At 44.4% G+C, this 13,194-nt stretch overlaps 1 protein-coding gene across 1 annotated transcript; it reads left to right on the top strand.

Moving 5' to 3' along the window:
* The first annotated feature begins 12,415 nt into the window (after nt 1-12,415).
* Nucleotides 12,416-12,910, top strand: LOC145802707 (uncharacterized). The gene has a single exon (XM_082895470.1). The coding sequence runs from the start codon at nt 12,416-12,418 to the stop codon at nt 12,908-12,910; it is 495 nt and encodes a 164-aa protein (XP_082751596.1).
* Nucleotides 12,911-13,194: the final 284 nt, after the last annotated feature.

Raw genomic sequence — 13,194 nt, 5'->3', positions numbered from 1 at the left:
AGCTTAATGGAACAAACATGCAACAAACATGGCTCAAGCATGCAAGAGGGCTTGAAGTGGCGAAGGGGCAGGCCCTTACCCTTCTCAAAACAGTGACCAAAAGTGCTTAAAATGATAGGCAATCAACTCATGTTAACAAGCAAATTCATGGTCCCAAAGTTAAGACACAAAAGGAGACAACTCACCCCCATTATCATGACCACTCATGGCATGATCAAAACAAGCAAAAAAACAGAATTTATGCATGCAAGATAGGACCCCAAGAAGCTCCTAATATGGCAACTAAGATATCCCCCATGAAGCAAATATACTAAGGCTCATTCTTAGGCATAAGAGGACACATCTTCAAGGCATGAAAGAGGCCATGCATGCACACATACAAGCATGATTCTTGGACTAAAATATGACCCTAGATGATGCCAAATCAAGAGGGTAATCACAGCCATGCATGCTAGAGGCCAAAATGCTCAAAGCTTCCAAGCCAAAATACAAAGCAACTCTAACAAGCATGCCAAACATGACCAAGTTGATAACCAACAGATGTTAAGCATGGAAAAACAATGCTAAATGCTTCATAGAACCAAGCCAACACACACGAGAATCATGGCCTAATCATGAAATACAATTCCAAGCAAAATAGAGCAATACAAAGCAAGTATTACAAGCATGCAAGGAGGCACAAGTTTGACCAAAAACAGAGATTAAACATGACCTAAGATGCCTAAAAAAGTGCTGGAATGAAGCCAAGAAACATCAAGCACACATGCTACCCTCTTGAGCCCAAAAAGCAAAGAAACAAAACCATAAGGGGAGAGGGGTGTCCCTCCCCTATGCAAGACTTCAAACCAACTTTTTTGACACTAAAATACACTGATTTTTGGTGATCAAAAGATCAAAATGCTGAAGTGAACAAAACCTTATCAAAATGGCACCAAAATAGGCTAAACAAGGCCTAAGAGGGTGAGTTTGCAATCTAACCACAAAGTGACCTTAAGGAAAGTGTTAGAGCAAGAAAATATGAGTCTTTTTTATGTTATACACAAGAGCCAAAACAATAAACAAAATAGGTAGAAAAACAAAGCAAGTTTGGGGAATAAAAGGGAAGATGCTCACCCTTGAAGAACCCTTGAAGAACAAATGGCCTAACCTCCTTCTTTGGATCAAAACCAGTCCAAAACTCAAGAAACAACTCCCCCAAGTCCCTCAATCTCGAACTAAGGTGTAATAGTGTGTGTAATGGTGCAAAAGTAAGGTAAAACACACCTTTTGGGCCAAGAAACACACACAAGAAGGGAGAGGGAGAGAGGTATAGATATAATATGTATCTATATCTTCAAAGGCTGGTTTTTGCTTCTGTTTTTCTAACCTAGAACCAAGAGGAAAGCCTCCCTCTTATAAGGATCCCTCTTGCAAAGCTTATTCAACAAGCTTGGCTAGAGGGAAATCCCTCCATACACGTGTATGGAGGGGAAAGGAGTTGGTGCCAGCTATCACAGCTGGCACAAAATATCTCCAAAAAGTGGAGGAACAGTGGTCGGCTGCCCAAAAAAGCTATTCCGGCAAAAAACAGTGCCGACCGGCAACATATTATGCCGACCGGCAATACAGTGTGCCGACCGGCAAACAAAATTGCCGATGGAAGAAAAAGACCAGCCGGTGGCCTCCAGCCACTGCCGGTGGTGTATGGGGATGTCTCACAAGGCATTCCCTGCCCCTCTAAGGCAAAACAAAAGTGTTTAGTGCAAAACCAGACACTAAACAGCCGAGTTCGGGGATCCTGAGGCAAGGCGCGCGAGCCGAGACCTCCGGGAACTCCAAACGAACACAATCATGGATGATCACCGAGTGTTCAAACGGTGACGTCCAAGTCTTGAGGACGGTCAAAAATGGGGTGTCTACAGGCACATTTATGAATGTGCTAACGTTCTGTGTTGCCTTTATTAGGATGTCAGGACGAGGAAGAGGAGCTAGGCGTGGTAGACCTGCGAGGCAGGAAGTACCGTTACCGGGTGAGATTCCGGCAGTGCAGGAGGGAGTTGGGCAGGCCACTGTGGCCGAGCTAGTGGGTCAGCAGGCTATGGGTGCCTTGGCCAGAGAGATAGCAGGAGCTTTGGGTATTCTTAGAGCTGGGAATCAGGTAGCTGAGACAGGGCCTTCTTTCTTGAAGAGGGAGTTCTTCCGGTCTAATCCGGACGAGTTTATCGGGGATCCGAAGGAGCCATTGAAGGCTGATGAGTGGCTAGAGGCGTTGAGTAAGACGTTCGAGATGCTTGGCATCGAGGACGGAGCACTGAAAGTGACCTTGGCATCCTTCCAACTGAAGGGAGATGCGGGTCAGTTGTGGCAGTACGAGAAGGCTCGTGTTGGTGGTACTTGGGAGGCGTTTATAAATGCTTTTCTGGAGAGGTTTTTGTCTGCAGCAGCTAGGGAGAAGCTGAGGGATCAGTTTAGCCGGCTTAATCAGCAGGGCTTGTCAGTGGCCGAGTTTGAGGCTACTTTTACCAGTCTGTCCAGGTTTGCACCGGAACTGGTGGCGTCTGAGGAACGCCGTTGCTATGAGTTTGAGCGGAAATTGAGGCGGGGCCTCAAGTTGAGAGTTGGTGGGTCTTACATCCGAGAGTATAGACACCTGGTAGATGCTGCAGCTCATATGGAGCTTATGATGCAGGAGGAGGATGAGGGACAGAGGGGCTCCAAGAGGAGCCAGGATAGTCAGAGTGATGGCAGGAGGCAGAGGGGTTATAACCCTCAGCAGTCTCAGGGTGCAGTCTCTAGATCGACCTTTCCAGTGCCGAGTGGAGGCTCGGGGAGAGGCAGTCAGGGGGAATTCACTTGTTACAAGTGTGGCCAACTGGGTCACAAGGTTTCAGTTTGCCCGCAGAAGGGTGGGGGTCAGAAAGCTGCTTCTTCTTCAGCTAAATCGCAGAGTCAGAGTTTGGGCAGGGGGCAGCCCTTGACTTGTTATCAGTGTGGACAGCCTGGGCACCTGAAGAGGTTTTGCCCACAGTTGAGTGCCACTTCAGGAGCGTCTGGTTCTAGGCAGACGCAGGGTTTTCAGCCAGCTCAGTCTGTGCAGGCCTCGAGGGCCAATCCGGGAGTTTCGTCATCCCAGTCTGTGCAGCAGTCCTTTGCTCCGAGAGGTGAGCAGGTAGACCAGGGGCCTACGGGGCGCGTGTATGCTGTTACCGCGCAGGATTTAGTACCGGCTCCATCAGTAGTGAGAGGTACTTTTCTGTTTTGCAACTTGGTTGCTAATGTGTTGATAGACACGGGTGCATCTCATTCTTTTGTATCTGCTGCATTTGCATCTGTTTTGGAATTGGAGTTAGCACAGTTAGCATCTCCTATTTGTGTGGTATCGCCTTTGGGTGGTGAGTTGATTCTGAAACAGGGTGTTAGAGGATGTGATATTGAGGTCGCCGACTATAGGCTTCCTTTTCCGTGTGTTGTCATGCCCATGAAGGGTTTTGATGTTATTTTGGGTATGGACTGGTTATCGTCATACCGGGCTGTTATTGATTGCTACCGCCAGAGGGTCACGTTATGTACCTTGAGCGGGGAGTGGTTCCATTTCTTGGGAGACCGGGTTGGTAGTGTTTTGCCACCGGGGTATGATTCGCGAGGGCGAAGTGAGCTTAGTGGTTTACTTGCTAGCTTTGAGAGTAGTGAGTGTGGTGAGACCCAGCATGTATTGCCAAGGGTGGTTTATGAGTATTCGGATGTCTTTCCCGAAGATCTTGTTAGTTTGCCACCTCACCGAGAGATAGAGTTCTCTATTGATTTAGTGCCTGGTACGGCGCCGATTTCTATGGCACCTTATCGTTTTGCTCCAGCAGAGTTGGTTGAGTTGAAAGTTCAGCTCCAGGAATTGCTCGATAAGGGCTTTGTTCGCCCTAGTGTTTCACCGTGGGGAGCACCGGCACTCTTTGTTAAAAAGAAAGATGGTGCCTTGAGATTGTGTATTGACTACCGGAAGTTGAATCGGGCTACGGTTAAGAATAAGTACCCTATGCCCCGTATAGATGATTTGTTTGACCAGTTGAAGGGTTCCCGTTGTTTCTCTAAGATAGACTTGAGATCGGGTTACCATCAGTTGAGGGTCAGGGAGGAAGATATTCCTAAGACGGCATTCCGTACGCGGTATGGCCATTACGAGTTTCTGGTGATGCCATTCGGGCTTACCAATGCACCGGCAGTCTTTATGGACTTGATGAACCGGATTTTCCGGGAGTTCTTAGACCGATTTATGGTTGTCTTCGTGGACGACATCCTTATCTATTCGTCTTCTGAGGAGGAGCACGAGGCACACTTGAGAGTGGTGCTTGAGTTACTTAGAGCCCATAGGCTGTATGCCAAGTTTGGGAAGTGTGAGTTCTGGCTGAGGGAAGTCAAATTCTTAGGCCACGTGGTATCCGGGAAAGGGGTGTCTGTTAATACATCCAAGGTTGAGGCAGTGCAAGATTGGGCACAGCCTAAGAGTGTGTTTGAGATCCGCAGTTTTCTGGGATTAGCTGGGTATTACCGTCGGTTTGTGAAAGATTTCTCCAGGTTAGCGTCACCGTTGACTAGACTGACTCGGAAGGGAGTCAAGTTTGTGTGGAGTGAGACTTGTGAAAAGTCGTTCCAAGAGTTGAAAGTTAGATTGACCACCGCTCCGGTGTTGATTATTCCGGAGAGAGGGTTGGGTTATGCGGTTTATTGTGATGCCTCGCGAGAGGGTTTGGGTTGTGTGTTGATGCAAGAGGGGAAAGTGGTAGCTTATGGTTCACGTCAGTTGAAAATACACGAGAAAAATTACCCCACACACGACCTAGAGTTAGCAGCTGTGATCTTTGCCTTGAAAATCTGGAGGCACTACCTTTGTGGTGAGAGGTTCGAGGTATTCTCGGATCATAAGAGTTTGAAGTATCTGTTTACACAGAGAGACTTGAATTTGAGGCAGAGGAGATGGATGGAGTTCATTGAGGATTATGATTTTGAGTTGCACTATCATCCAGGAAAGGCCAATGTTGTGGCGGATGCCCTTAGTAGGAAGACCATTAGTGATGTAGCTTGTATAGCCATCCGGGAATGGGGGATGTTGGGAGTGCTTGGCGAGTTTGATTTGCTACTGGGCGAATCTGTTGAGGCTGCGGCTTTGTTTTCTGTTGTTGCGCAACCTACACCTGTGATTAGAGTGTTAGAGGCACAGAGAGGTGACCTTGAGGTAGAATCCCTCCGAGAGAAGATCTCCAGTGGGAATGTTGAGAAGGGCTTGACGGTGTATCCCGACCTGAGTGTGAGATACCGAAACCGTTTGTTTGTACCGGAGTCTTGCCGAGAGGAAGTACTCCGAGAGTTTCACCATTCGCGCCTTGCGGTGCATCCGGGAGGTACTAAGATGTATCAGGATTTGGGTCGCCAGTTTTGGTGGCGGGGTATGAAGAGAGATGTGGTTGTTTTCGTATCGAAATGCCTTACTTGCCAGCAAGTGAAGGCCGAGCATCAGAGGCCAGCAAGTTTGTTGCAACCCTTGCCTATTGCCGAGTGGAAGTGGGAGCATGTCACTATGGACTTCGTTGTAGGTCTTCCGAGGACTCAGCGGGGTAGTGATGCTATTTGGGTGGTTGTAGACCGGTTGACTAAGTCGGCGCACTTTATTCCTATGCGCGTGAGAGATTCGGTAGATCATCTTGCCGACTTGTATATTCGGGACGTAGTGAGATTGCACGGGGTCCCAGTGACGATCGTCTCAGATAGAGATCCTCGTTTTACTGCTAGGTTGTGGCAGAGTTTGCAGAGTGCCTTGGGCACTAAGTTGACCTTTAGTACGGCTTATCATCCTCAGACTGACGGGCAGTCCGAGCGTACTATTCAGATCCTCGAGGATATGCTTCGGGGTTGTGTCCTGGATTTCAGTGGGACGTGGGAGAGGCACTTGCCATTGGTAGAGTTTGCCTACAACAACAGTTTTCAGTCTAGCATCGGTATGGCACCGTTTGAGGCTTTGTATGGCCGACCGTGTAGGTCTCCAATGTGTTGGGCCGAGGTGGGTGATGCACCTTTGTTGGGTCCGGAGTTGGTTAGGGAGACGACGGAGAAAGTTGAGCTTATCCGTAGGAGGCTTGTTACAGCCCAGAGTCGACAAAAGAGTTATGCCGACCGTAGGAGGAGACCTTTGGCGTTTGAGGTAGGTGATCATGTCTTTCTGAAGATATCACCTAGACGAGGCTTGATGAGATTTGGGAAGAGTGGGAAGTTATCCCCTCGGTTTATTGGCCCTTTTGAGATCCTTGAGAGGATAGGTGAGGTTGCTTATCGGTTAGCCTTACCGCCGCAGTTATCCGGAGTGCATGACGTGTTTCATGTGAGTATGCTTCGGAAGTATGAGCCAGATCCATCACATGTGTTGGATTGGACTGATTTAGAGGTAGATGAGGATGCCTCGTATGAGAAGAGACCGGTTCGGGTCTTGGATAGGCGGGATCAGGTCCTGCGTGGCAAGACCATTCCTTTGGTGAAAGTCTTGTGGAAACATCACGGAGTGGAGGAAGCCACTTGGGAACGTGAGTTGGGAGTCCGTGAGAAATATCCGGACTTGTTTGTTGATGTGTGATCTTGTATTTAAATTTTACAATTTGTTGAACTTAAGAGCTTTTATATATGTCTTAAGTTGTGAAACATTGAAAATGTTTTGGTTATTGGAAGTATGTTTGGAACTTGCCTCATATGGAAGTTGAATGTAACACTATATATGTTGAATATATTGTTGAAATTGGAAAGTTAGTGCATAATGTTGGTGCATGTTAATAATACATATGTTGTTTACATATTGTGATATGTCTCTTGTTAAAGGGATGGGATGACCGGCAATGGGTCAAATTGTTAAATGTTAAAGTGTAACATTGTTTAAAATGGAGGAAAACCTGTTTTTGAAAACTTGTGCTTAATTTCGGGGGCGAAATTCTTTAAGGGGGGAGGTTATAGCGATCCCGGCTTTACCCTTGTTGTACAGTGATCCGGACGTGTGTCCCTGGATGTTGGTAGTTGATTATTATCGTGTTTGCATCCTTTGTACTTTGTATATTGAATTATGGGATGTGTTGGGCAGGTTTGTTACAGGTTGGTTGTGTTTGGCAGCCTAGTGTTGCTCCCCAGATTTTTGGTCCTTCGCTCGAGCGAGGAGTTTGTCGCTCGAGCGAGAGTAGTGTTGCACCGGTTCTGGACCTGAGAGCTGTCTTTCTTGGCTCGAGCGAGCTTCCTTCGCTCGAGCAGTCTGGATTTTTCTTCGCTCGATCGAGAACTTCTTGGCTCGAGCGAGAGTTTTCTGTGTCTGGTCGCTCGAGCGACCAAGCCTTCGCTCGAGCGAGCGTGTTTTATATCAGCGGACAGCAGCGTCTAAAACATCACTTTTTCACTCTCTTTTTGATCTAAAACCCTTAATCCGAGCCTCTCTCTCTCTAAACTTGCACTCTCTCTAAGGTTTGATCTCCCTAGGGTGTGAATCTAGCCTAGGGCCTTTATTAAAAAGATAGAGGGCGTTGAGAGCTTCGATTTAATCTGAAAAAGTTTGGATTTGGAGCACGTTGATCTTCGAGTCTTCATCTCCTTTGTGGCTAAAACTTCAAGGTAGGGATAACCTACTCCTCTCTATGGGTTTTGTCTTTAAATTTTGGTATTTTGAGATGTTGGGCTTGGTTTGGTAATTTTGTGAAAGTTTGGGGCTTTTGTGTAATTTTACAAAAGTTGGGGTTTTATTCATAATAAACCTAGATGCATGTTTGGCATAAAAAAAATGGAATGATTGTTGAATCATTGATGAAAATGGAACCTAAGGGTTGAAATGTTAATTATGGGAATTGACCTAATTACATTGTTTAATTAATTGAGAAAAATGAAGAAATTAAATGTTGATTGAATATCCATTGTGCATTTATTTTCTGTTTAGAAATAACTGCTTTGGGCTATCGGTGGAGGATAGTCGTGATTGTTGTAGACAATGCATGATGATTAGGTAAACTGAAACTAATCAATGAAATGTGTCATGGAACTTGACGGTTGATAAAATACATTAACTGTATGTATTAGGTGATTGTATATAGAACCAATGTGTTTATATACGTTATGTGTAGAGGAGGAGATAGGGGATGTACTCCGCGGTTTAGGGGAAGATAGGGGATGTACCTCTAAACCGGATAGGTATTGGGAGGAGATAGGGGATGAACTCCGTAGACATAGCTCATATGCTTGTCTAGAGAAGTGAAGATAGAGCTCATATGCTTATCTTTGTGAAGTGTGGATACAGCTTGTATGCTTATCTGTGGATATTGTTGATATACATATCTGTTGTAGAATGTGGATACAGCTTATATGCTTATCTGTGGATATTGTTGTTATACATATCTGTTGAGAATGTGGATATAGCTTTTATGCTTATCTGAATGTGAGATATAGTTTTTGTACATATCTGTGGAAATGATGATAGAGCTAGCATGCTTATCTGTTGAAAAAGGGAAAATGAAAGGTAACTTAGACTTATAAGTTGTATGACATAAATTTGTGATTTATGTGATTGTATCAGTGTTGGCCATCTATCAATTGCTAATATTTTAGTCATTGTCCATGGTTGGTTTAGTGTATTTCTACTGGGCTGTGGCTCACCCTATATGGGAATATCATTTTCAGGTGCAGGAAGCATGCCACCTCCAAGGACATAGCTGGGAGGCAAGTGGCGGCATAGTTTTGTCGTTTTACTTTTGATGTATTACATGTAACTTCAAGCCAAGGGCTTAATGTGTAAACGAGTTAGAACTCTTTGTTGTAACCAAGTGTTAACTTGGGAAAGCTGTAAGCCCGTAGGGCATTTTGTTATGAGGTTAACATGTAATACTTATGTAATGGAACTCTAATGAATAAAAGAATGTGGTTAGTTTATATGTAAATGCATGTCTTATCTGATGGGTTTATTGTTATTATTTGAGGGCGTTACAAGTGAGTTAATATGACTCACTCATAAAACTTTTTGTTTTATAATTAATTTGAAGTACTTGTAAATAATTATCCTTCATACAAACACAGTGCAATTAACAACTGCAATTAATTAAAGCTATAATTTTGTTTTTATGCTCTATTACCAAAGACTTACATGAGAAGCTGGTTTCATTTTTAATTATGAAACGAAGTATAATTATGAACCAAAGTCAACCAATTTGATTCATTGGCAAATTAATATCACTCAAATAATTTTAAAACTTGCCTTCCTTTCATCTTAAAAATTGGTAAGATTATGTTAATGACTGCAGTGTGTGCTAAGGACATTTAATTACAAACTTTGTAATTTGTTATAAGAATTTGTACTATAAAATTATAATTATGTTTAACTCAATTATCTAATGGCATTAAAATTCTCACTAACAAAATACAAATTTGTATTAACAAATCAATTGTTAACTAAACAAATTAACTAAACATCAATCAGCATCATCAACTTCACATAATTTCAACTACAAACAGATATCTGGACACAAATTATCAAATTAACAATTCAACTACAAACAGATATCTTCACACAGAATAACATCAATAAAGAGAACATAACATCATCTTCAATAATATATCATCAATAAAGAGAAAATAACATCAATCAATAAAGAGAAAATACCTGGATGAGCAAACCAAATGTCAGTAGTGAGCAAACCAACTGAACCTAATTTCTACACACAGAATAACATCATCAACATCATCATCTTCAATAATATATAAAATAAACAGATCTAAAATAAATAAATTTTTTTATAAATAGATCTAAAAATAAACAGATCTAAAATAAATAAATTTTTTTTATAAATAGATCTAAAAATAAACAGATCCAAAATAAAAATATATAAACAGATATATTTATATATATATGTATATAATAAATAAATTTAGAGGAAAAAAAAACAGAGTTTAAAGAAAACCCTAGATCGAAACCCTAGATCAAAATATATATATATATACACTCAGATCGAAACCCTTAATCGAAACCCTATATACACTCAGATGTATATATATATATATATATAATATAGACATATATATAAACCCTAGATCGAAATCCCTAGAGAGAGAGAGAGAGATACCTAAACAGAGAGAGCAGCGACGGAGGAGAGGAGCGGCGGTGAGGGAGGATCCGCGGTGAGGGAGAGAGCAATAGCCCTGTCGTTGTGTGTGTGTGTGTGTGAGAGAGAGAGAGAGAGAGAGAGAGAGAGAGAGAGATGGGAGGCAAAACGGTAAACGACAGAGGTGAGGCGGTAAGGGAGGCTCGGTGGTGACGGAGGATCGCCGTCGGTGAGGAGGGAGGCGCGGCGGTGACAGATGAAAGAGAGAGGGAGAGACCAGCGGCGAGTGTGAGAGAGAGGGAGGAGCGCCGTGTATGGGAGGTTGAATGTGTGTGTCTGTGTCAAACCTAAACAAAAATCAAGCATATATATATCCAGGGACAAAACTGTAATTTTAGCTCGGGGACTAAGCAGGGTGGGGCCGGGTCGGGTTCGGGTCTGAAACACCTATCCCCATCCCCGGCCCAGATATCATCGGGAATGAATTTTTGAATACCATCCCCGGCCCGTAGGGGATATTTTTCGGTGAATAACCACTGAATTCGGGGTCGGGGGGTCGAGTCACCGTCAGGTCGGTTTCAGATTGCCATCCCTAACTGAGAGGGTAATTTGTAAACAAATTGGACCGAGTTAGGAAGAGTCTTCTTTGGGAGTTGGGCCGCGTAATGGGCCGAGATAAGGGCTGGTGTAGCTCGGTCTTAGGTTAAGAAGACATCTCATATTTCGAGTTTGGACCGAACTATGGGCCGAGGTAATTATTTATGTAGCATGGTCCTCGATCATCTAAACATCGGGTCGGTCAAAGATGGGCTACCTGTGACCTGACCTAGCTATCCTGGACCAAGGTATCAGTGGAGAGAGAACCGAGCTAAAGGATAGCACTGTAGGGCGTTATATCAGAGTCAAGACTAACAATGGTGCTTAAAGTATCACCGAGCTGTGTGAGCACGGTTGATCGCAATGTCAGCCGAGGTAAGGGTTCATCCATCTCATTTGGCTTGCAGTGATGAGGGTGTTTTAGGGATAATCATTATCCTTGGGCTTGAGACTCCTAGAAGAACTCTACTAAAGAGAGTAGAGTCCTACTAGAATTATGCAAAACCATCTCACTTGGTTGGTAGTGAGTAGGAGTGTGACTCCTAGGAGGACTCTGCTAAGGAGAGTAAAGTCCTACTAGGATTGTGCAAACCATCTCACTTGGTTGGTAGTGAGTATGGTGTGTGATTCCTAGAAGGGCTCTTATAAGGAGAGTTGAAATCCTACTAGGATTGGGCCAGGCCAAGTCTATAAAAGCTTATGACTAGACCTATGTACATGTATCTCAATTCTTACTCTAAAATACACAGAGCTTATTGTCTATTGTCTAGTTGCTGATTTAGGCATCAGAGGGGTTTCCGGCACACATCCACCGGTTAGCTCACGTTTGTGTTTTCAGGTGGCAAAGCGACAATGTTTGGAGGAATGAAAACTTGATCAACAGGATTATACGAGAAGATTATTTCGTGCTCGCACAATTGGCGCTGTCTGTGGGAATTCTAAAAAGAACAAAACCTCTTGATCTAGTTTTCCTCTCCAAACTGGAAACAATGGCGCACAATGAAGACTTACCACACTCTGCCATTGATGGGCAAACCCCGGAGGGGGGTGGGAGGCACGAAGGATTGCCTTCTATCCTTCACATGGCAGATTTAGAAGCCCAGCAGCAGAACCCCCGAAGGGATGCAAGGGGGAGGCGGGCTGGCAGCCCCCGTCGCTTTCAAAGTCCTGAAAGACAGAGGCGGAAGATGGATCCCCAAGTTCTAGAAGATCGCGTAAGGGAGCAAGACGAAGTAATAAGAAGAATGGCGGCTGACATAGAGTCTATGAAGAGCCAGATAAAAGGCAAAGGGGTGGCAGCAAAAGAGAGGTGCAAAGGCAACACACACTCTTGCCACTCAGAAGATCGTGGCAGACAAATCACACCATCACAAACTGAAAGTAGAAACCTCAAGTCGGGCGATACACAATCAAAGACTTCCAGGACATGCTACTCCAAGCCTGAGAGAATGAGGACTGAAAGGGCTCGAATGAGAGAAGACACTCAGGTTCGCTACCCCCGCAGAGTCTCCGCACTACAACGATTGGCTCCTAGAAAACATGGGAGTGTCGAGGTTGGAATTCCAAAGCCACGCCTTGCTTATGAACCAACAGACAAAGCGTTAGCAAGGTTGTAGAGCTCACCGTTCATTTCGACAATAGAGAACGCACCATTACCCTCAGGCTTCCACTAGCCCAAATTCACTACTTATGAGGGGAAGTTGGACCCCTACATACACTTGAGCCACTTTTACCAGGTTATGGCTGTGTATCGGCAAAACGAGGCTCTAATGTGTATCATGTTTCCTTCGAGCCATAGTGACCTGGGTTTAACGTGGTTTGAAAGGTTGCCAGAAGGTAACATAGCTTCGTGGGCGCAACTAGCAGAGGCATTTGTGACCAGATTCAGAACAAACACCAAGACACCAGTGGAGATTGACCAACTTCTCTCCATAGACATGGGCGAGAAAGAAACATTGAGGTCTTATAATAACCGGTATTGGGAGATTTTTAATAAGATTGGAGATTTCCCTACAAACCTAGCTATCACACAGTACAAACGAGCTTTGTCGGCTGGCAATAAGTTGAGGGATTCAATGACAATGACGCCACCTCTTACTATGGAAGCCTTGATGAAGAGAGTGCATCAACACATTTGGGTAGAGGAAGATGGCGCACGTACCAAGGAAGAGTCTGGCACAACAGTGATACCAGACAAAAAGCCTTTGGCGAGAGTTAACACGATTGACAAGTAGGACTGACCGCGCAAAAGTCTTTGCCCAACTGGGGGCAAAGTGGGTTGGCGGGTTTGACCAACTCTTTCTAAATAAGTCTTTGCCCGACTGGGGGGCAACAAAAAAGGTTGGTAGGTTTGACGAACACTTTTTTTCCTAAGCCGAGATAAGGATCTAGGCTACAGGAAGTTGGCAAGTATGGCCAACATTTAGCTCTCTTCAGCCGAGATAAGGATCTAGACTGAAAAAGGTTGGTAGGAATAACCAACATTTAGCTCTCCTAAGTCGAGATAAGGATCTAGGCT

This window comes from Camellia sinensis, chromosome 11 (genome assembly GCF_055761805.1).
Source record: "Camellia sinensis isolate YWXY chromosome 11, ASM5576180v1, whole genome shotgun sequence".
NCBI lineage: Eukaryota > Viridiplantae > Streptophyta > Magnoliopsida > Ericales > Theaceae > Camellia > Camellia sinensis.
This window is presented reverse-complemented; position numbering and strand designations above follow the sequence as displayed.

Bases quoted from the DNA above. Each gene is read 5' to 3' on its own strand.
- LOC145802707 (XM_082895470.1), top strand. From the start codon at position 12,416: ATGGCTGTGTATCGGCAAAACGAGGCTCTAATGTGTATCATGTTTCCT.